Source organism: Gymnoscopelus microlampas, assembly GCF_963454915.1.
Source record: "Gymnoscopelus microlampas genome assembly, chromosome: 5".
Lineage (NCBI taxonomy): Eukaryota > Metazoa > Chordata > Actinopteri > Myctophiformes > Myctophidae > Gymnoscopelus > Gymnoscopelus microlampas.
In genome coordinates, this window is record NC_139942.1 from 28847873 (window position 1) to 28872197 (window position 24325).

The 24325-nt window shown below is 40.8% G+C and overlaps 2 protein-coding genes across 3 annotated transcripts in view; both read right to left on the reverse strand.

Moving 5' to 3' along the window:
* The window catches only part of LOC311046166 (epidermal retinol dehydrogenase 2-like), a 32009-nt gene extending 24809 nt beyond the window's left edge, over positions 1 to 7200 (reverse strand). The window contains exons 1-4 of one of the 2 annotated variants that reach the window (XM_084058337.1): positions 6907 to 7200; positions 5217 to 5559; positions 2865 to 2996; positions 1405 to 1504 (exon numbers count right to left, since the gene is read on the reverse strand). In XM_084058337.1, coding sequence (XP_083914463.1) covers positions 1405 to 1504; positions 2865 to 2996; positions 5217 to 5537 — 553 coding nt within the window. In that variant the 5' untranslated portion in view covers positions 5538 to 5559; positions 6907 to 7200. Of the gene's footprint in view, positions 1 to 1404; positions 1505 to 2864; positions 2997 to 5216; positions 5560 to 6014; positions 6070 to 6906 lie in introns of those variants that run through there. The other variant, XM_084058338.1, reaches the window with a different exon arrangement.
* An 11350-nt stretch (positions 7201 to 18550) lies between these two features.
* Positions 18551 to 23969, reverse strand: LOC311045665 (proenkephalin-A-like; the record flags this gene model as incomplete). The annotated part of the gene is made up of 2 exons (XM_084057618.1): positions 18551 to 19434; positions 23829 to 23969. 2 exons carry the CDS (start codon positions 23967 to 23969, stop codon positions 18805 to 18807), a joined length of 771 nt encoding a protein of 256 aa, XP_083913744.1. The 3' UTR covers positions 18551 to 18804.
* Between the last annotated feature and the right edge of the window lie 356 nt (positions 23970 to 24325).

Here is a 24325-nt window from a genome sequence, read left to right on the forward strand (position 1 = left end):
GTCCCTCCTGATTTGGGTGAAAAGTCAACAGGGTTCTGCAGAGTGAAGGTCTATTAAATATTAATCTCTTCTACTCGAGGCCAGAACAATCTGGCACCAGCAGGTCTTCGCTCTCACTGATGGAACGTTAATGAAGCTACCGCACGTGCGGTATACAGGAATTTTAGCAGGCTTGAGAAGCTCACTGTCGGCCACTGTATTGCAGAAAGAATGGGATCCCATTTATATAGCCATCAGCTCTTCAGCATTTGATGATAGGTACACAATTCTTTTTTGTGATATTCTAAATTAAATTAATTTCATAACTCATTATGAAGCCTAATCAAGTGCACACAATCGTAATACCTTCCATTAGAAATTATGCACTGTTATTTAAAACATACTTTTCAGATGCTTATCAATAGTTACAATCCTATAATCTCAAATGGTAGTTGGGACTGTTTGGAGGACAATACTACAGCTACAGCCTGCATGGAAAGGGTTTGCTGAAAACTGTACTTTGTACAGTGATCATAGACCACACAAATAAACCCAGCTAGGGTTGAGAAATCCTTTCATGATGTCCAATGGAATCAACCTTTACCAGTTCATCCTCTAATGCTTCTATTGAGTGGCATTAATGTTAAGTGGTTTTGTCTCTGGGTTAAATAATAAATTACAAGAAAAGCTAAATGGAACAGCAGGTAATATCACTGTCTGGAACATAGATCTAAAAACGATTATAACGTCTGCATAAATTGGCAGAATGTATGGAATAATATTCTGTTAACCTCTCGTAATTACAACAATCAATTAACTCATTATAAATTGATACAAAGATTCTATTTGTCACCCAGGAAACTCTGCCAAATAAAAAAAATACAAAGTCCTCTATGTTATATACAAAATGTTTTTTCCTTTCCTTTAATGTCTATGCGAACCCGGGGAACAGGTGAAGGGATTAAGAAGCGGCCTGGGTTGTTTCACAACCACAGGACCGCCAGATCAGAGGAAGAGACTATCACTACTGTTAGCAGGCAAACTATACAGTACATTAATGACCACTGACGGACAATCTATGTACTGAAAAGATATACTTCTGTATGCTATTGTGGGATTTTGTGTGAACATTTTGCCCATACACTGTGATGTGATGTAATGTCTCTCCCCTCTGAAAAGTGTTGGTCACAAAAAAAAGAGAAATCCTTCCTATAATGCTTATGTCATACTCTGGGAATACCGAGCAAATTACACGACAACATAGATCCAGAGGGCCGTAGGCCATCATATTTTTTAGAATACACACCCAATTATGGCAAAGGAAGTACAAAAATGCAGTGAAATACAGGAAAAGTAACCCATCCAACACAGTTGTGTATTGTCTTCCAGTCCAATTACTGAAAGATGTCATGACAAACTACACACCTGCCAATCCGTTGATTCCTATGAGTCCTGCTGAGCTAGCGATGCTGACCAAGTGGCCATGGTTGTTGGCTATCATGGCTGGCAGGAAGGCCTTGTAGGTCTGAGGAGAGACAGAAAATATCACCCAAAAATATACCAAAATGCCTAAATCTAGCAGTTGCAGACTATAGAGATGCTTGTTCTTTTGAAGAAACAAAACAAACCTGTTACGCATGCAGCCATGAATGAAACATAACATTATCTAGGGTTCAGTTGTGAGTGAGAACTGGAGGGAAGATTAATTAACTCATGCATTACTTTAAAGATGGCTATGCAAATTCTTAAATTCAAGGCGAGGTCTGACTGACTAGACCCTTTGCAAGACTATCCTGAAAACCTACCGTTAACAAATCATATTGTACCATTTTAATGGAGTGCATAAAATACAAATGTTGGCTGCCATGGCTGGTGGAAAATGGGGTTGTTAATGTATCAAGTGCCAGCTACCCATGATGCACAAAGTCTTTTTCCTCCAGATTTAAGGCCTTTACATATCAAGGCAGAGTTTTCGTATACAAAATACCTGCCGTGCTGCAATGGTGAGTATTTGTTTTTTTTAATGGAGCCAGTTAGATTTCTTTGCCAGTTCATATACTGTATGTAAAAAAGACCAATGTAAACATATTCATATAATTGACGCAGCTGTTGTTGAAGCATAATGTATCACCAAGGCAAACAAACATTGTGTTTAATAATCTTATCATTCATGAGAAAATGTATAAATGCTGTATTAAAAGATGATGTATGGGAGAACATTGCTGAAAAGATGCGAAATATAGATGGTGTCCAATTAATGGCAATTAGAATGCTGCGACTGTCTCAAACGTTGTTGTCTGTTACATTTGGTTAGTTTTTGTCTCTTCTGGGAGCACCTTTCTGAGCGTTTACATTTGTAGTAATGGGTGTAAAAAACAATTCAGAGTTGGTGTGTTAGGTTTGAGTACAACAAAATCGCACGCATACTTTTTCATCTTGTGAATTCATATGGACTGAAAAAGCCTTGAGTAGAAGCTTACTATCAGGCAAGCTTTTGACAACATGCTTTAAAAAAGAGGGATACAAATACCACATGTAATGCAGACACGTGCACATATTGGTCAGTAGCGTTATGTCTTAATGAAACCTTCATACTGCGCATATTATTTTCAGGCCCTGTAACCATCAATAAGATGTTGCACAATGCAGCGGGTCTTTTATTAACCTGTTTTAATTCAGCCTTGGACTTGAACATTGGGTTAATCTCTTTCATACACAAAAAGCCTTGTATGTCTGTGGATAAAAAAATGCAAGATTAGAAAAACTAACTTGAGGCTACTATGGCAACAGTCATGCATGTACATAAGCATAGGGAATAATCAATATATTAAACAAGACTATTATGTAGTAATCATAACTGTACATATCCAGTATGGTCTACTGACCCAGAAGTGAGCCATTGTGTTGACTTCCATCGTTTTCTCAATGAGGGAGTCTGGAGCATCCATGAACTTCTTCCCCGTCACAATGCCAGCATTATTCACCAGGATGCTGACATCTCCCACCTCACGCTTCACCTGCAAGGGTCAAAGATAACGGTTACATAACCCAAAACAAAGATTATCATTAAGAGGAGATATTGACAAAAGGAAATACTGCTAAGGTAATTATTTACAGTGATACTGTTAACAAACAAACAAACAACAAAAAAGTAACTAACCACACACACAAACAGGCACTCCCCTAGGGTTGGACATCTCACAAGTCTAAACATAACAGTCCAACATGAGCCAACATGTTTATCAAATGGAACGCAGCTTCAGGTGAGACTTCATCCCCCGACATACTGTACAGTACAGTAGAAAGTACTCTACAGTAGATGCTGTTGGAATATTATGGTTTCCAAAGACGGAGTCATCGTCGAGAGAGACCCCAGTGTGTAGGGAATGTCAAGTTACATTGACTGAGACCCCAGTATGGAGGGAATAAGTTACACTGACCGAGAGCTAGGGCTGCCATGATTATGAAATCTTACGTGACAATTAAGTCACACAAATAATTGCGATTAGCGATTTAATTGTGTTTTTGTCATTACATTTCTATTTGGCTTTTAGGCTTTGAAGTTACACAGGGCAGATATGACAAATAACCTATATACACAGTATTACACACAAAGAAATGACTGGCATATTTAAGTTGAAAGAATGTACATTAATAGTGGAAATAGCCGATCTACAAGATGTGATGTGTTGTGTGTGAGCTTGTAGATCTGCTATTTCCACTACTTTTTGAAAATGTTCGAAACTATATGAACATTTTTCAACATGGAAACGATTATGCAAAATAATTCAAATAATTATAATCTCAAATAATTGCAATCAGGCATGCAAACAGCCGCGAGGTGAAAAAGGTGACAACATGTTGTTTTCTTTATGGTCAGGTGTCACACAATTGCCCTATTTGGGTTCAAAAAGGTGACTTTAGCTGAAAAGTGACACTTTTGCATGTCTGTGCAATAGACGATTATGCAATAATTGTGACAGGCCTGCAGAGAGCCCAGTGTGTAGGGAATGTCAAATTACACTGACTGGACCCCAGTAGACCCCAGTAGAGGTGTGGAAATAATCGATTCTAAGATGCATCACGATACGGACGTGGACGATTCTTCATTGATGCAGTGACGTCACATAATCAATTATAGCTAACATTATTGGTAACATTTTAGATTTTCCAATTACTTCCAAAGGCAACAGAATAATCACCTGAATGAACTGAATGACATTAGCGGTGAATTCATGACTGCAGATATGATTGATAGTTATCTTTGTCTTATCTTTGATAATCCCTTTGCAAAAATGTGATATTAACACCGCCCTAGTCTGTAGTCAACTGAGGTGCCAACATTTTAAGGATTCTGCAGAACAAAAGCACCAGTTTCAAATAACAAATTAAGATCTATGGTTTTGGCTTGGACCATCTCACCAGACACTTTTGAAGCATCAAAGGTAGAGACATAGCTTCGGAGGGCATGGTATGTCATCCTCCCCGACCACCTCAGGGCATTCAACGTCTGTTTACTCAATAACAGTAACACAGCTGACAATCTCATCTAGGCCACATTAGCTCGAGTTTCAAACAAACAGGACTTGAGTCCATTCGTGTTATTCCCTGTCGTACCATGGCCACAGAAAATACTAATTTCTGATTCAATGGCATTGGCTGTTGATATCAGATACCAGGTGATTAACTGGTGACCAGGACTATGTTTGAGGTGTCCTGATGTCTGACAACATCTTCTGTTGATACAGTGCTGTTTTTCTCAATTATGAAAGTAAATATATTATAATAAGGAAGAAACAACTGTTTTTTCTTTGTTAAGTGGCCATCATACAGTATTAGCAGTTTACCACATTGTGAGGTGTCCCGATGTACTGTAGGAAAATAATGGACTTGGTATAGAGAGATCTTCACCACCGACTCATTCATTATTTTCAATGGAGAACGTTATGTATTATGGACTCTTTTCATAATAGTTATTTTGGCAGGTAAACAGCTCAAGGTAATATGTCATTCATTGTGGTTCTTTTATGCGTTTCTGTGTACAAGCCGTGTACAGACTAGATAAGCTGTCCATGCTGGCACAGTAACCCCTGACCTACATAAATGAAACACACCCACAATTACTGAGGAGAGCACATCCAGCCACATCATCACCCGGTTACAACACAAAGCGACTTGGGTCAGTCCTTTGTGCCAGAAGCCATCAACCTTCACATGAAAGCCCGACATGCCCTCACCTGATCCGCCACCCTGTAGACCTCTGCTTTATCACTGCAGTCACACACATAATAGTGGACCTTGACTGCTCCTGCCTCCTTAGCCAGCCTAGCAGTCTCCTTCATGCCCTCCTGGTTGATGTCCCACAGCACCACCACCGTGCTCAGACGTGCAAACTCCTGCGCCATGAGGCGTCCGATCCCGCTGCCCGCTCCAGAGATCAGCACCACCTCCCCGGCCACATTCTTCCTCTTGCTGGGGATGAACATAAAGACGAAGGACTCCAGGTTGTACCAGATGGAGAGGAGCAGCACCTGGAGGGTTTCCAAGAAGAAATTCATGGCGGCTGACGGATGGTGTGATCTAGTGTGCAGAAAGAAACAAAAAGTATTAGATTTATTGACAAGGCGTTTCATCGTTTTTTTTATCCACATAAACCTGATTTATACTTAATCGTTTGACGATATCACTCACGGCGGAAAAATAACTGATCTACAAGCTTGTGATGTAACGTGTTATGAGCTTGTAGATCTGCCTTTTTTCCCCCTCAAAAGTTACTAACTGCACGCCAGGTTAAAAGTGGTTAGTGGAGAGAAACAATATACAAAAGGTAATATAATGAAGGACAAATGCCGAATTCAAACCCATGTTGTTGTAAATAATGTCTGAGCCAATAGGTATACGTGCTAAATCCCAAGACTAGTCATTCTGAAACAACCTTTTCGTGTAAGTTTTATTGTTTTAGAATGCTGAGTGCAACAAGCTTTCATTCCCATCCAAGTTGATCCAAAACTACATCACACCATTTCACTACTTACTTTCTCCCTCCGCTTGAAGGTGTCCTACTTAGGGGAATCACCTGGCTGTGTATAGCTTTGGGCTATGTTGCTAACCTACCACAAAACAAGGGGAATTACACCATTGTGTGTCAGAACAAGACAGCTCTCCCCCTCCCCTTCACACACGCCCTAAAGACAACCAACATGCCCAGGCTACCACTAAATGAATACATTTTACTGTGCAGTTTTAGTGTACAAGGGAAAGAGCGAGGGAGATACTTTTAAATAATTTGAAGAAATAATGCTCAGTTCAACAGCTTAGGCCAGAGGTCATTTGTGCAAAACCTTACCCCTAAACACAGTAGGGTTTTATTAGGGTAAAATGATCCTGGTGGATATAGAAACACACTGTCACACGAATGTTATGCATCTCATGCAGTGTTAAGATAATGGGTGGGGAAGGCAGTTATAGATCTCTTCAATGGAAATCAATGGTAGCTGTGTGATACTGTGATTATTTCAAATTTTGGTCCATGCCATGGTAAAGGACTTGAATGGGTAGTGTATCATCTATTGGGTGGCATTATCTGGATAGAATGACAGATAGGCACACCCTGTCAAGAGAATATGCAGTGACAGCAAGGAATAAATGCCCTTGACAAAGATGTTGTAATTGGAAATTACACAAACGTACCTTACGTATGTATAGATTAGTTACGATTCACGATGCATCACGCTTCATCAAGTTCCAAATCAGTTACTAACCGCTATTCCGCTAATCCTTGTTGAGCTTTTGGCAACAATGTTTAAATGTAGGCCTATAAATAATATGTCGTTAAATTAAAGTAACTATTGTGAATCCTACGAATGCAAAACTTGGTTAAAATAACAACAATCACGTTATTTGCGTCAGTGAACTGAACTCACTTACCCCCGTGTATCGTACCCCGGTCGGTAGCAGCTCAGCTTCAGAAGAAATGTGATTGTGATTTACGAGGTCTCTCTCACTTCTTCTTCCTCAAGTAGAACAACGCCTCGGCTCTTTAAAAAGACCTTTGCACTGCAGATAGACAACGTTACACACCTGCAACAACACGCACCATAAAGGGCTGGGGAGTCGCGGTACCAAGCTTCCTATAAATATATATAAATACACACAAAAGTTGTGACACTTGAGCGTGTGTACCTGCTCAGTTCACTCAGGGCCGTAACGGTACTGCGCCCCTGTTTACAAGTCGACTGTATTATCCCATTGGCCGGGAGGACCACCGCGCCGTGATTGGCTAGTTGGTTGTCGGTGGAGATTGTTTCAAGCTGAGGTTTATGTAGATCAGGGGTCTTCAAAAGGGGGCCCGGACCCTTAGGGCTAGGGGGTCCTCAGAGTTACGACAGGGGGGCCACCAAATCTTTGTGTGATTGCTAGGATTCTTTTGTACATTAACGCATCCCTATTCTGAGGGGAGCATTAAAATAGCAGTTGTGAGCTTGTAGATCGGCTATTTTCAGCAAAGATTATATATATGTTTTTTTTTTGGGGGGGGGGGGTTAAGTGGTTAACAGTGTGAAAATACACATTAACATAAATCCAACACAACACTAGTACACAATGATAGTGTTGTCAAACAAGTATGAAATCTATGAAAAAGTTTAATCTGCAACACAATATTGTATACATTATGTAGTGGGGGTGGGGGGGGGGGTCCCTGCTTCATCTCTCTCTCAGCTAAGGGGTCCTTGGCCTGAAAAACGTTGAAGACCCCTGATGTAGATCGGCACCATGCCATACAGACTATTATGGCACCAGCTGAGCCGGTTGAATTCACTCGTTGTGAGTGTGTGTATCACCCAGTGCCTTTCAGGCTGGGTGTGTGGTGTTATAAACTAACTACTAGTAGTCATGGATATACAGAATTGGCTAAAACTACAGTTTATTCGAACGAGAGTGATAGGAACTTCTACAAAGTCTCAGGCAAGAAGAGCCTATGAAAGCACGGCGCGTCCGTCCGGACAATGGGATTGGACTCTAAAGTCTAGCCTGAAGGCAACTGTGAAGGAAGACCCCGCTGACTGGTCAGAGCCTTTTTTCTTTTTTTTTTATCATAGGACATAAGGACAACCAACCAACCACCATGCCCACGCCTCTTTCGCGCTAGGCATTGTGGGAATTAGATGCTTTTAGGACTGTCAGGCTGTCTCCTGCATAACACAACACAGTGGGAGAAAACAGAAGAAGTTGCTGACAACAAGACAGGACAGTGTTTTTAGTAATAATAGATGGATAGATACCTTTATTGATCCTGTGGGAGTAAATTCAGCCGCCAGAGATTTACACATAAACATACCCAAACAGGAATCAGGGTATTTATTCTCGACATTACACTGAGTAATTAAACTAATAGTCCATGAGCCAGAGCCCCAACATTGAGCAATTATAGGGTCAATATAAGTAAATAAATATATGATAACCTTTCCACAGGAGCAGCTTTTTCATATTTATCACACATTTTGTTATTTTCACCATACGTATATGACAGGTGAAAAAATGACAAAATTTAAAAAATAGTTATCATAATGAAACTTCAGTTGATTACTTACATGAAGACAATGATTTATCGTATTACAAGTTTTCTGAAATTGTATATTTAAATATGCAAATTAGGCATTTAGTCCATGAGCCAGAGCCCCAAAATTGAGCCAGACTATTCCCTCGTTAAAAACCTTTGACTCGAACATCTTAACAAAATGAAATAAGAATGTTGATTCTGGCTTTGTCCAATGTTCCAATGTTGATTCTGGAAAGTTATGCAAATTCGGGCATATTTTCCTAATGCCTTATTTGCATATTTAAATATACATTTTCAGAAAACTTGTGTGATAAATATGAAAAAGCTGCTCCTGTGGAAAGGTTATCATATATTTATTTACTTATATTGACCCTATAAACAATTTAATAAAGGTATGGTTTTGCCCACTCTTTCGATAATGAAATCTTGTCTGGCTCATGGACTATAATTTGCACTGTCGTCGAGCAATATAATATGGTGCAATTCAACAACATCACAGTTGAAAAATACATTACATCTGGGAATTGGAAAATAAAAGGCATACATGTGAGATATAAAAGTTACAAATAGAAACATTTCTAAAATGTTCTAAAAGTTCTAAAACGACTCAAGGCAAGGGTACTAGAGTGGTTAATTTCAATGTAGTCTGCAGGTCATTCCATGTTTTAGGACCACAGAAGAAGCAGATCTACCAAATTCAGAGTTGACCATGGGCACCTTAAATGTGAAAAAACGACTTGAACGGGTGTGATAGGGTCCAGTGGGGGCCCACTCCAGATGATGAGATGTAGCTAGGACAATCTCCAAGTATGGCTTTATATAAGAACAGATGCCAGTGCAGTTCTCGTCTCTCTGCCAAGGAGAGCCGTCCAACCTTGTTATATAAAATACAATGGTGAGTGCCAGAAAAACCCGAATCAAGCCCATTGACATTTAAAGTTTGCAGGAGTGGCCCGTTTTGAACAAATGCCCACAAATCATGAACGCAGCATCCGATTGAGATGAAACTTTGCACACACATTCACTACGTTGAGGAACAAATACCACCCTTTTGACATTGCCCTATTATAGCGCCACCAGGAGGCTGATTTTTATATATATTAAAAAATATATATATATTCAAATATTCTTTGACACAGAATCAAATGTTTTATGGTCATGATTCACCAGGAGCCAGGATGGCTTGGTTCCAGGCTTAAAATAATTAATAAAGATTTTTGGTGAAATCTCTATGGGAAAAATGAGTTGGCTTTCTATCTGTGGAACCACAAAATGCCCACGACTGCTATGCTCCATAGGCCTTCTCTCTATCTGTACAAGGGGTGAACCTATAGGCCTTTTCTCTACCCATAGCTAGCAGTTGAATAACACTTAACTGCAAATGTGTCATTTTCTTAAATAAATGAGGCTATGGGTATATGATAATTTATCATCACCCTGGCAAACCTCGGGCACAGCTATCAGCCCGAGCTTTGTTATCGAAAATAAATCTTTCCTTTACTCAGGTTATATGATTGAATGGTTAATATAAGATTATCACATGGTATCCCGATATCGTTTCATCTATCATCTCCCAGGTTTGATGTCCAGACTTGGAATTCATATTCATTTATGCAGGGCAATTAATCTCCATGAGAAGATAGACTCGACATCCAGATGTTATGTCTACTTCTCTGACCACTTGATTTATGAAAAGTCTGAACATTTTTATCAAGAGACAATCGTCTTCTGCGCCAGAAAACTATGAGGGATAATAGAGAGTTAGAGGTACTGTAGAGTTATTTAATGAAATAAAGCAACTTTACAGCAGTGGAAAAGCACCATAAGATGTTACGGACTCCCACATGCGACACTGACTGTTTTTCTGTCTGCCTCAGGCAAAACATTATAACCAAACGTTTTGAAGTTGAAAATATTGTATTTCTTACAGTATGTCACTTTGTTGCCGATGCATACAGTTAATATGACCTGTACTTCGTCATACTACAGTGTCAGACAAAAAAATAACCGATCTACAAGCTCACACCGCATCGCAATCTGACATGTTTGCTTGTAGATTGTAGATCTGCTATTTTTGCTTATTAACAAAAGCTTGTGACTAAATAATAACTACATTGGATCTATTGGAACACAGTTTCTCCATTTCCTGATAAGTTACAGTTTTGGACAAACATACAAGGTTTCCACCCAACAGCGATGATATTGTATAACAGCTTGTGCATAAACAAGATTCATAGCTCATAAAATGATGCAGGAAACAGAACACAAGAATGAAGAAGAATGGGAAAAGAATGGAAAGAACAACAGGAGAGCTTTACATACTGTGTGTTATGTGATAAAGGTGGAGTGATATTAGAAAATCAGATATGTGATGAATCTCTTACATATAGTATCTCGCTCCAAAACTTGACTATATTTGGTCCATAAAACATGACAGATGTGATAATGAGAGTCTTAAATTGGTTTGCTGGGACCTGACGTGGACATGCTATCTGAGCACGCTTTATTACCCTGTTCCTTTCTGGGCCTGTGAGTGTGTGTGTGTGTGTGTGTGTGTGTGTGTGTGTGTGTGTGTGTGTGTGTGTGTGTGTGTGTGTGTGTGTGTGTGTGTGTGTGTGTGTGTGTGTGTGTGTGTGTGTGTGTGTGTGTGTGTGTGTGTGTGTGTGTGTGTGTGTGTGTGTGTGTGTGTGTGTGTGTGTGTGTGTGATCATGCATTATTCACCTATGTGTGTGAGTGAGACAGAGAGTACATTGGTTATCATGGGTGTGCCCATATTTGCATGAGTATGTGTACAAGAGAAGCTGGGTTTTATTTGCATGTGTGCATCATGAATGTGTGTGTATTTGTGCACATTTGTGTGTGTGTGTGTGTGTGTGTGTGTGTGTGTGTGTGTGTGTGTGTGTGTGTGTGTGTGTGTGTGTGTGTGTGTGTGTGTGTGTGTGTGTGTGTGTGTGTGTGTGTGTGTGTGTGTGTGTGTGTGTGTGTGTGTGATCATGCATTATGTGAACATCTCAATATTCAGGTAGTTGGAAAGGTGAAAAGGAAAATCTGTTGTAGACCATTTGCCAGCTATAAAACGCAAACTCACAAACACACACACACACACACACACACACACACACACACACACACACACACACACACACACACACACACACACACACACACACACACACACACACACACGCACACACGCACCTAACTAACTATCAGACCCACACTGTGGTCCCTCTGTGGGGTGATGGGTTTATAGTTCAAACTAATTGGCAGTAAAATACTGATCTGTTTTCATCTGAGCAGGACAGACTGATGACTCCATTTCACAGCTGAGAGCCAAATAAACAGTTGTACTGAGATGGAGGGAGAGAGAAGGGGATTGAGATAGAGAGAGACAGCGGGATGAGAAGAGAGAGGGAATCCAATAAAGAGAGATGAGATGTGGAGAATCAGTGGTGGAACAAGTACTCAGATGTTTTCCTTAAGTAAAAGTATCGATACCTCAATGTAGATATACTCTGACACAAGTCGTTGTATATAGGAAGTCGATCGGCATCAACATGTACTTAAAGTACCAAAAGTGATGCATTGTGAGCTTGTAGATCTGCTATTTTCAAATGGCCGATACTGTACGACTGAAGTGGTTAGTGTTTTTGTAATAATAATCAAAATCTACAAAGTAACTAGTAACTAAAGTTTTCATATAATTGTAGTGGAGTAAAAGTACAATATTTTCCTCTGAGATGTAGTGGGGTAGAAGTAAAAGTAGCCTATCGTATTGAAAATTGTAAATACTGAAGAAAGTAAAAATACCTCAAAATTGTACTTGAGTACACTACTTGAGTACATGTACTTAGTTACACCACTGTGAAGAGGGTGAGGGGGGTTAAAGAAGAGAACATGTCCGAGAAATGAGGGAGAGAAAAAAACACAGTAAAATTACAGAGAGAGAGAGAGATCATGGATAATTATGATATACGTAACTTGGGAAAGCACCGTCCATCTGATGTTGTGCAACAGCACCCATAGACAGCCTGTCATAAATTACTGCATCACGTTGCAGTTCCTAGTAAACATTATCATTAGAGCTATTACACAGAGGCAACTTTTACAGATACTGCATGTTTAGGTACTACAGCTACTGTATATATAAAGCTCACTAATAAGCATACTAGAAGATCTATAAGCTCACAACGTGGCACAGTGCTACTGTTTTCGGTGCAGAGATTTGGTGTAGAGAGGGAAAAGTATATGAAAAATAAGGTCAACAAAGTATTTAAGGGTGTAAGTAGGTGCATTCTAATATACATTCAAGACAACCAGAAACAAAGTTTTAAAAAGCTTAACATACATTTCTATAAAGATAAAGGATGAAAAAAAATGTATAGAGTTTTGAAAGGGCTTTGCATACGACAGTCATACTGTATATACTGTGATTAAAAAATGATTTCCTGTCATTCGTCATTGCACTCGCTATCATCCTCGTGCTATGACGACGACCAGGTGATAATCTGTAGGCCTATTTATTCATAGCCTACCTTACTTATTCACAAATAATTTAATTTAATATATTGGCATACTGTACTGTCAATACAAAACCGCTCTGTGAAATTTTAATTATAGTCCAACTGTATTGTAATGTGATTCAAATGTTTGTTATCAGGGCGTCCTTCAAAAAGAGTGCTTGCTCTCAATGGGTTTCCCTGAATAAATAAAGGAAAAAGAAAGAACGAAGAAAGATTTTCCCAACTGTGAGAAGAGGGATTTGGCTCAAAGCATGGACAGTCTCATCATTACCTAGCCAATCTGTGAACCGTCAAAAGTTGCTGTTTTCCACTCTGTGTTTTGTCTTCTTTTGTTTCTGGATAAATTCCATTGTTTTTATATGTTGTGTTGTCTGTTTTTATGTTGGGTTGTTTATGCGTTTTTAGAGGACCACAACGGTAATAAGCCTTAGGGCTTTATTGTGTTTTTATCCTCGGTGATAGGGTTGTTATTCATGGAAGTGCTGATGTGACGTTTCTTTTTATCTACAAATAAATTCAATCAATCGTCTTCTCAACCATGAATTTGATCACACCGACCACAGCAGCTGTGTTTGACAGCTCTTGTGTTTCTTCCATGTTTACGTCCATGTTTAACATGGTGAGTTTCTTCAACAAGTCTAGTGCACGGTGCCACTTTAGCTTGCACTGACTGGGCAGCTGCCATATAATTCCTAAGGCAGATATGACAGGCTGACCAATCAGCACAACCTTTTCGCACTCTCAATCCTCAGTGAGCACGACTGCCCCAGGATAAAAACTGATACCGCAATCTGTGAGTATATGCACCTCAGGTTCACACTATATAAAAATTGTACGTCATGGCATTTCTATATTATTTCACACTACAATGGGCAGATAGTGATAGTCGGTGACATCAAACACAGGTCCTAAGGAGACTTCAACCCCATTGCATCATGATTTGGACTGAGATTGTACAATGAACACACTGGCTGAGCGACTGCAATGCCCAGAGGTTCACATTCTTTCAAACAGCGGTCCACCGCCCATACCCATATCAACCTCATCATGAAGAAAACGGTCATGGCAGATCTACGAATATCCTGCATCTACACATCCCCTATGGCACTAGTTTTCAACGTCGGGTTGAGAAACCGTCCCCTACTGTATGGTACATAAAAATCTACACACCCTCTTCATTTCAAATTGCTTGATTTTGCTCGCTTTCCATCTACCTTCTCTCCTCTCATTTCTCCTCATTTGTCCTCACAATCCCCTCCTTGTTTCTGTTCTCATGACTTACAGTATACCACAGACAGTCCAGCTGTAGGGGGTGTCCACTATGCAGGATTAGGGTCATCATTGGTTTTGTACTATTAACAAACATCCATGCTGAATACTCATACGGCCCACTAGCCCCTTTCGGAACCCTGAATAGTGAGTGGCAACATGATGTCATCACGGGGGGCGTGGCTAGTGACGTGGTAGTGGCAGCCATGTTTTGGGTCAGAGACTACACAATGATGCTCTTTTGACTACAGAGTGATGGTGGATGACGATTGATTTGTAAACATTAACTAGAGCCCCGTTTTCACAGAGACAAAATGCGTAGAGTAGTAGAGTGGAAATTTTGAAATTCACCTCATGTGAAAACGGCCACTGATCTTGTGTGGTGGAAGTTTTGGCGTTCAAATTTTTACGGCAAGCTACCTAGTAATTTTTGCCGAATGTACTGGGAGAATAAAAATGTCTCTAAAGTGAAAACGCTGTAGCCTATACCTTTTTTGTATTTGGGAAGGCGGTATCCAGGGTCCCTTGAAAGTCAATGTCTTCTCCCATTCACATTTATTATAGAGTACAGAAGTCCTGATGTCACTCGTTCATCCCCCGGTTCCTAAAGTAATTTCTCTATGGAGAATAACATTCTTAGAATCGTCTCATATAAGAATTGAGGTCCATACTGTAAATAAACAAACTGTCTCGGCCATATTGTCAGGGAGGTGGCTGTATCGTTTATGATAGTCAGTCACTTATATTTGATACTGTCTGTTTCTGGCTAAAATGTAACTAATTCGGCGGGGGTAACATTAGCGTTTTCTCACCGTCAGTTGATGCTTCATATCCATATGAGTCAAACCGCCGGGGTCATTTGTTTATTTTTTGAACACAGTTCTTATTTGACGCGATATTAAAGACGTCTATGGGGATTCAGAACGGGGGTGGAAAACCGCGAACCAGGTAGGATGTGTAAATTACGTCAGACTTCGGTGTTCTATGTCTCTGAAGTTTTGCAGAGAGATTTCAAAGATACTCTGAGCTGCATTAGGGTCAAGTGGATGGGAGCTAATCGGCGTTGCCATTAAACATGTTTAATCCATATTTAAAATGTAATTTTGCTATCACTCACGCACCATGTCCCGCCTCCCCCGTCTTGTGATTGGCTGGAAAAGTGCATCTAGCCAATCACAAGACGGGGGAGGCGCGGAAGAGAGGAAAACTAATTGTTTAGCGCCAATCAACACACGTTTCCGCGGGACCCTAATGCAGCTCAGAGTATCTTTGAAATCTCTCTGCAAAACTTTAAAGACGTTATATTTGTCAGAGACCAGACAGTGGTACCAGCGAGGGGACCCCATACCGCCTTCCCAAATACAAAAAGGGTACACAGGGTTCCGAAAGGGGCTAACGGCCAGTTATAGTTTTATACCATGAAGGATGTAACATATGCAACTGGCATTTGACATGCATGCATTAACACACTTCTTGTCTGTGGATTACGACCACATATTTAGCCAAATGACATTTACAACTCGCATTAAAATGTCTCCCTGTCATACATATTGACATTGGAGTTCTCTCTCCCTCCCATGTAAAATGTAGATAGCACTGCACTTGTCACTTTCTCTTATTTACATCCTTTATGGACTTTTCACACGGGAAGCGACTGATGCGCCTAGTAATTAATTTTCAATGAGAGGCGAGGCAGGCAGGGAAGCGTGGGCAATCTGACAGGTGGAGCAACAAGCACTCCCATGAAAATGTCGCGTTTGTGCTCGTTTCACGCACACGCCAGCCCTCGAAAAGAGCTGGATTGTCAACTATCTTCTATGCAACTCACAGGCCAATGATCATTTGACACAGCTGAAGCAGGCGTAGATTGCCTGCTGTTTACTCAAATTGTCTGACAATGACATTTTAATCTGTCCCTAATACCTGTCGGATGCATTTACACCTGAATTGTATGCAAATAAGTGTAATTACATTGTTATCTGATCACCAAAGCGGTATTTTAATGCCAGGTGTAAATAGGGTCTTAGAGATGATGTACTGTATGCTTTTGGAGTGCCAGGAATGCTTGATAGGGCTGGTCCTGGGGTACCAGAATTTAATGTTGTCTTCTAGAAATATTACAGATCTGATTCTATGAAACATCTGCAATGAAGACTTTGATCTGCTTTTGTGTCATGATATAATATATCAGGACAATATCAATTTGTGGAAGAAGGAGACATTAAAACAATTCCTGAGCAAATGGCCATGTAAACTTGCACTTGGCTTAATTGGTTTCAAGTTTGTGAACATTTCCACAATGTTCAATTTATTTTGAAAAAGTTGTGTCTAATTTGACAACATTCATTCTTAACTTAATGGTACCTCGTTTTAATAACAGCTAGGCTACTCCCAGCAAGTTATTGATTTGAGATCATTCTCTGAGTAATTTGGACACTTGAAACTTGAAACTTGTCTGTTTTAAGCCAAAGAACAGCTCTCTTGCCCAGGCCAGTCTGACAGAATTGGTGGTGCCATGGCAGAGAACCATGGCATTACAGATCATCATCCTTGCATCCAAAAATGTTTAAACCTGTTACTGTTAGTCAGTGTTTTTTTTTTGTCAATGAGAAAGTACTGAAACTGTCTCTTGGTCAGGGTTACCTGCTGTTACTTGGCCTTCTGTTTGGCTATTTGGGTTCCATTGAACACTATCCAGATTGTAGCACGTGAGGAGAATTTTGCATGATCTCAGACTTTATCTTCCTGAAAATGAATGTGTATATAGCCATGGGCGTTTAGCGTCTAATATTTGCCTTAAGACTCCTTCTCACCTGTGGTAGGACTTACAGTAGATGTCTATGACAACTGGTCCGGCTCTCATTAAGTTGCATTTTGCCCAATGTGGCCCCTGACCCTAAATTAGTTTGACAGCCCTGTCATACACACTCCTGCTCCTGCCACTGTGCAATGACCATTTCTCTCAGCTACATAGTACTTTGTACTGTTTTGGTTGTTCATTGTCCAAGTGCTGAGCTCTTATTCACCCGCAGAACAAACTAAAAACAAACAGATCGATCATATCACTGAATTTCTCTTTAAATATATGGCCAAATATCCTCTCCCAAAGTGGACGTCACGCCCTCTAAATGCTGTTTCTTCTCCCCCCTCTCTCTCTCTCTCTCTCTCTCTCTCTCTCTCTCTCTCTCTCTCTCTCTCTCTCTCTCTGAAGAATTTGGTAAATACTGCCAAGAAGGAATTTGGGATGTTAATCAATTAAACGCTTAGTTGACCGGAATGCCCCAGAGGCCTACTCGGCCCCCTCCTTTTTTCCCCTCTACAACAACTCTCTTTGTCGAAAATAGCAAATCTATGAACTCAGAAGGTTCAGACAGTATACTGGAGTACTGTGCTTAAGTAAATATCTGCACTTTACCTGAGAATTTGTATTTTTGGATAGTCCAAAAATCACTCCACTACATTTCAAAGACAAATATTATACTTTTGAAGGGGAAAAGTATATTTGAAATGAAAATTGATGATCGTCAAGCTCACAACATTTCACAATCATTAATGATCTTTCTTTGAAAAAAAAGTAGTAAAAGTATTTGTAAAAGCAAGGACTCCAGTATTTTAAGCCAAGTATAAATTTGACTACGCAACTTTCACTTGTAGTTGAGTAATACTTGACCAGGAGTATCTATACTTTAAGTCAAGTCAGTCAAGTACTGGGGGGGAGTACTTTGTCCACCACTGGTTGTTGTGAGATTGTAGATACTAGATAGGCTATTTTCACCAAATGTTCGCCCCACATTTGGGACACTAGAGTCCATGTGGTTAAAACATCTCACATTAGTGACTAAATACAACTCTTCCAAATTTTGGTTCTGGAACCCTTCAAAACGTTTTCATGAAAATAGCAGATCTACAAGCTCACAAGTCACAATGTGTAAGCTTGTAGGCCGTCTATTTTTGAATTAAGATTTTTTTGGTGGTTAAGTGGTTAAAGTGCCTTTGAACGAACCACGAACACCCTACCTTCACTCTCACTGCTAGTTAGTCTGTGTATGAGGAAGTTTCAGACAATTGAATAACATTTTAATATATACACTCTATTGTGTTTCTCCAGTGAAATCACACACATTTTTGACACGTCTCGATCAACAAATTCTTTTAATAAATAATAATAATATCATGATGAAAACCGATAACAGACCCAAAAGTTTCAGCCCAAAAAAATAAACATTATTTCTCAAGATATGAATTACGTACTTTTCATCTTTTACACAAGTTGAAGGACCAAGTTGAACCAATGAGGGCAGCCAGCAGCACGTTTTAACAAAGCCAGACGACGGATTTCATGTAGGGACGACGTCTCAAATAATGACAAGTCCAGACTACTGGGTTTCTGATTAGTTGTAGGGTATAGGCAATTATGGGGGCGGTGGGTTGAAGAGGGGCACCAGTGGGGGAAGCTCATAATCATACTAGGCCTAGTCCATGAACCCCCCATACCGCTTCTGTATCTCACTGCCGTCTTCCCAAGCACGCTTCAGGACGCCCCCGGTGCCGCCATTCTTCGCGTCTTCCACCAGCCACTCAGGTCGGCCTATGCGTCTCATGAAGCCCCCGTAGCGCTTCTTCAACCCGCGGCCCAGCACAGCCTCCAGAAGGTCTCCTTGCACCTCCCCTTCCCCGCCTACTCCTCCCGCCCGCCGCATGAAGCCGCCATAGCGCTTGGCCGCCTCTCCTGCATTGTGATCGGCCTCTGCATTGAGAACCTTCAGGATCGCCATTCGCACATGCTCCTCGTCCTCCTGATTACCGGGGCTCTCCAACGCCCCCTGTTGGGAGGAGGAGGAGGAGGAGGAGGCGGAGGGAGAGCGTCGAGACATGAAGCCGCCATAGCGTTTCATGAAGCCGCCGTACTTCTTAGCCAGCTGGTGTTGCGGTGACGTGGCATCCTCATCTTCACTGGTCATGCCCCCTACTACTTCCTGTTCCTGCTGTCCTTGACCTGGGTCGTCATCAAGGATGTTTTGGTTTTCATCTTCCAACAGCGTGTCCCGGCAGAGGCGGAGCATCCGGCTGTCCAACCCGCCCTCGCACTCCTGTGAGCATGTCTGAGAAAACAGCAAATTATTGTCATCATCATCATCATTTTAGCCTTAATACCTCATGCTGTTTACATTTCTGACTAATAAAGTATTGAATCAAAAGTCATCTTAAAAACTGTAAAAGCTATCGACTGATTAAGCAAAATCTCATTGTGAGAATAAACAATGAACACCAGCAAATGGTGGCCAGTTTATATTCACAACTCAAAGCCTGTGGTCTCTGAGGTATTCCCATTATTCCAGGACACAGCTCACTCTAGAATGATTAAAGTTGCACGCATGGCATCCAGGTGGTGCAGCGGTAAAGTTCCTGCCCACCAATGTGGAGACTTTGGTTTGATTCCTCCACCGTGCCTCTGGCTTGGCCGGGCCGCATAATGAACACAATTTGCCGTGTTTGCGGTTGGGGAGGAGTCGGCACCTACAGGTTGGTCAAGGCCCCTGTTTAGCAGGATATTTCACGCATTGATAGTAGGATGACGATGATAGAGAAGACGGGTAGATAGAGAGAAAGTGCGAGCGAAATAATCAACTGTATGACACTTCACACTTCATTTACCTGTATCTATAAATTCCAGGAATCTCTGTACAGTAATGTATGTGAGACTGACTGTCTCATACGCATATCTGAAGAACCATTCATCCAATCGACTTCACAAATAGTGGATGTACTGCTGAGGACCCAAGGGAGTGCAGTGTTGAGTGTGAGATTGATTGGATCAGTGGTTCAGTGAGTCCAGTGTGCTCCGTACAGTGATGCGTGTCTCACAAACTGCTCATCTGACCGACTTCACACTTGGCAGGTGTATTGATGAGGACCCAAGAAAGAGCATGTGAAGAATGAATCGAATGTGAAGTCGATCGGATGAGTGGTTCTCCAGAACCGCTCTGAATGGTCATGTTTTCTGAAGGATGGCCATGCCCCCTGCGCACTAGTTCTTTAAAATCATGTAATGCTATTGTTGTTATCACCTTATCTTCATAACATTATTTTATTATTTTATGCTGGATCATGGCAAGTACAAAAGAGCTCATGAGAATACAAGAATTAAGACCAAGCCGTATAGAATGAGAGAGTAACACAGAAAGAGAGTATGAGATATGAGAGCCAAGGAAACTGTATGGACTATGGATGTTTAGTGAACACCCTCCTATAATTTGACAAAGCTCTGTGAGGTATAGGGTGGTGGTGAGACCAAAATTGTTCTGCCCGGTTCTCCTCAGTGGCTGGAGCTATTGATCTGAAATTGCACACAGCCATTGACCATTACCATGTGCACGGAACTGCGAAGCCCGAATTTCCCCAACTGTGAGCTGTTTATTCGCGTTTTTATCTAAAAGAATGTCGCCATGGTTATGGCTGCCCAGCTGTGGGATGGCCCCACGATCTATGGAATGAATGGCTCCCAGGTTGCCAGATCATGTGCACAGTGCGCATATCCCCCCACGGACCATGGACTAGTTAGAGGTAATAGCAGCAATTCTATTATCTGACCCACTATTTCCTTTCTGTCTTTAAGAGAAAGATTGTACAGCTCCAAAGAAAGAAAGAAAGAAAGAGCAAGGCAGCACAATATCATGAAAGTACGGGAGATTACAGCGTGCAACAGATGTTTTGGAAGAACAAAAGTCCCCTTTAGTCACCAACAACCCTTGTTAATTCCCCCTACACTAAGACAATCACAAACTCACCCAAAACCATCTGTTCTTCATTGTTTTACTCATTGTAACCATTCTCCCATATAAAAGCCATCTGATCGGAAACCCCACCATCCTCATCCCTACTGGCACTCACACTCCTAACTCAACTAAATCAATTCGCCCCTTGGGGTTGGGCATTGCCAATAAAACCTGCTCCGAACCTCATATCAGTCATTGGATTTCACCTGTTTTAGTCTTTCAGATATTCACATTAAATAGGATAGCGGAGGAATTCTTGCTGAGCTTTCAGTTCTGCAGGCATATGATTGTGGAATTAATGGGCAGGAAAATTGTATTGAGGATATATTGATGGCTTGGGGGGCCAGAGATTACATTCACAGCAGCTCTCTCTGCTGGTCAGGGAAGGAAGTACATAAAATGAGAGAGGATTTAAATAAGGTATACAAGTCCTTAACTGGTTTCTGACTGGTAGCACATATTAAACCTGGAAAACAGCTGGAGTCCGTATCAGCCAATTGAACCCAACTGTGTGTGTGTGTGTGTGTGTGTGTGTGTGTGTGTGTGTGTGTGTGTGTGTGTGTGTGTGTGTGTGTGTGTGTGTGTGTGTGTGTGTGTGTGTGTGTGTGTGTGTGTGTATTTGAGTGAGAACTATGGACTGTAGTAGATGTTTGCGCATGATGACAAATGATGGGAGAGAGAGACAAAGAGAGAGAAAGGCGAGTGAGAGAGTGAGAGAGAGAGAGAGAGAGAGAGAGAGAGAGAGAGAGAGAGAGAGAGAGAGAGAGAATTCCATCCTTGTTTGCTGTTTTCTCTTTGAAGTCTACAGTAAGAGCAAACGCACACAGTAGTAGGCTAATGTGCATAATTCCCTCTAGAATTTAAGGAGGAGGCAATGTCACTAATTAACCAATTAAATGCGATGCACAAAACGTTTACAAAATAAAATAAAAACACGACTTCCATTATGGTGGCCTATTATTTTATATCACGAGGCGCTGAGCGTTCTGAACTCCTTCCGTATTTCTGTTTTACCTTTGAAGTCTAGCCTACAGAGCCATTACGCACATAAGTAGACTGATGTGCATAATTCCATCTCGAATTTGAGGAGGCGGCGATGTCACTAATTAACGAAGTAGGCCAGTGGTTCTTAACCAGTGGTCCGGGGACCACTCAGTGGTCCTCCCCTTGAGGGTGTTCCAAATGGTCCCCAGCTAAATGATGGAGAGTTGGTAACCAAATGGACCCTTATATATCTTTAACTCCTGAGAGCGTAAAATGAAACCAAATGGACCCTTATGGGTCTAATTGGGTTTCATTTTTAATAAAAAATAATTAAAGTTAAGTTAAATTATTGTTAAACATCTGCATTACTTAATTAAAGAATTGTTATTTTTTTATCAACGTCTGCCTGTTATCTCTATGGTATCAACATCAATACAGCATGGAATTGTGGACAAAATCGTATCCAACGATAACAAAATATTCTAAAGCTTGGGTCTGCGAGTCTAAATCTCATCAAATAGTGGCCTGTGGCTCAAATGCCGATTAATGGACCTTGATATGAAAAGGTTGGAAAACCACTGAAGTAGGCTAAATGACATGAGCGGAGAGAACATGAAGGGACGCAAAACACTTGAATCGAATGGAGTTCTCTGCTGAGGACACAGAATAATATTTTTTAAATAAGTTATTTAAAACAACTGTGAAACAGATCTCCCACCTGTAGCTAAGGCACATACGTATTTAAATCACAAATCTAACTCAATATGTGCCCAAACAACTGCATGGTTTCAGGGCTGCTGAAGGTGCATTTAGAGTGGAAAGTCGTGCGCAATTTGGAGAGCATTGATGCGCAAATGTTTTTTTGGGAAGAAGTTGTAAATGAACCGTCGCCGTCCCTGAAAAGTTCCTTATATTAAAGCCCAGTAAAAAAAAGAATGGCATTGACGTGCAGAAGGGAGCAATGTCCGAAAAAAAATATTCAAGACTGAGAAAGGCAAGGATAGCAGACTCACTGTCAAATGAAAGCTCCAAAAGTCAGATGCAACCTGCTTAAAACAAAGAATCATCTGGCAACTTTCACCTTGACTAACTTACAGAAAGCTATTTCTTTTTTGCCCAATCAATCTAAGCCAGTGGTTCTCAACCTGTGGGTCGGGACCCCCGTGGGGTTCCACACATGATTTTTTTTGGGGGTCCACCCCGGATGACAATGAAGTGTCAATTTGTGGACTTTTAAGACCTTTTTAATACCCCAAACAAAAAAGACAGAAAAGAAAAAAGACTATCACTGCATCAAAAGAACAAACTATGATATAAAAATGGTCAAACAAATTGTCAAATAATATTAGACAGAGGCACAAGCCTCGCATTGTGAGGCTTGTGGGCTTGTAGATCTGTTATTTTCACAATATTTATCTGGAACTGAAACAAAAATATATGCCTCAACTCCTACGTTTAAGTGCTTATCAGGGTGGGGGGTCACCATTTCAAATATTTGGGGGGGTCGCAGCGGACTGAAAAGTTTGAGAACCTCTGATAAGCAGCCGTTTTGAGTGGCTGTAACAGCACAGCCGCGCAGAAAGCGGCTGCTTTAGATCAGAGGTTCAGTTACAGTGTAAGTCAGTATGCATAAAAAAAGACAAAAGAGAGACTTAAGCCAACTGTAGGATTCTGATTGAGTTTATAGGTTTATACGGTCAAATTCTACAGAACAGGGCATAATATATAATACTTACCAGGGAGGTGAGTGTCGCCTGCTGTCCCAGTAGACGGTATACGCACAGCGCGCACTCCTTTCCACAGTCCGCTCCCATCGCCAGCGCCACGCACGCGCCCAGCGCCAACATCCACAGACAGCTTGTGCGCGCAGCAGCCATCGACTGAAAGCAACGAAACAAAACAAAAATACAAAATAAATGGCACAATTTCCATAAGATATCATTAAACTATTAAATGTGGCTATTTTGTAAATAATAAATAAGCTAAGTTCTCCTTACTGCTTTTATTTTTGGCTGATGGGGAATGATGATCTCTCTTTTTTAATTGTGTGCCAAAGGCATTAACAGTAAAATGGCTTTATATAAAACGAGGTATTTGGATTGATGAAGAGAGAAGAGAATATTATTCAAACAACATTTCATGATGCGTTTTTTTTAAAGTGTTATAAACAGAATCATAATCAGATTTATTGTCACATGTATCACAGGTTTACAGAAGTAAAACAGTGGGTGAA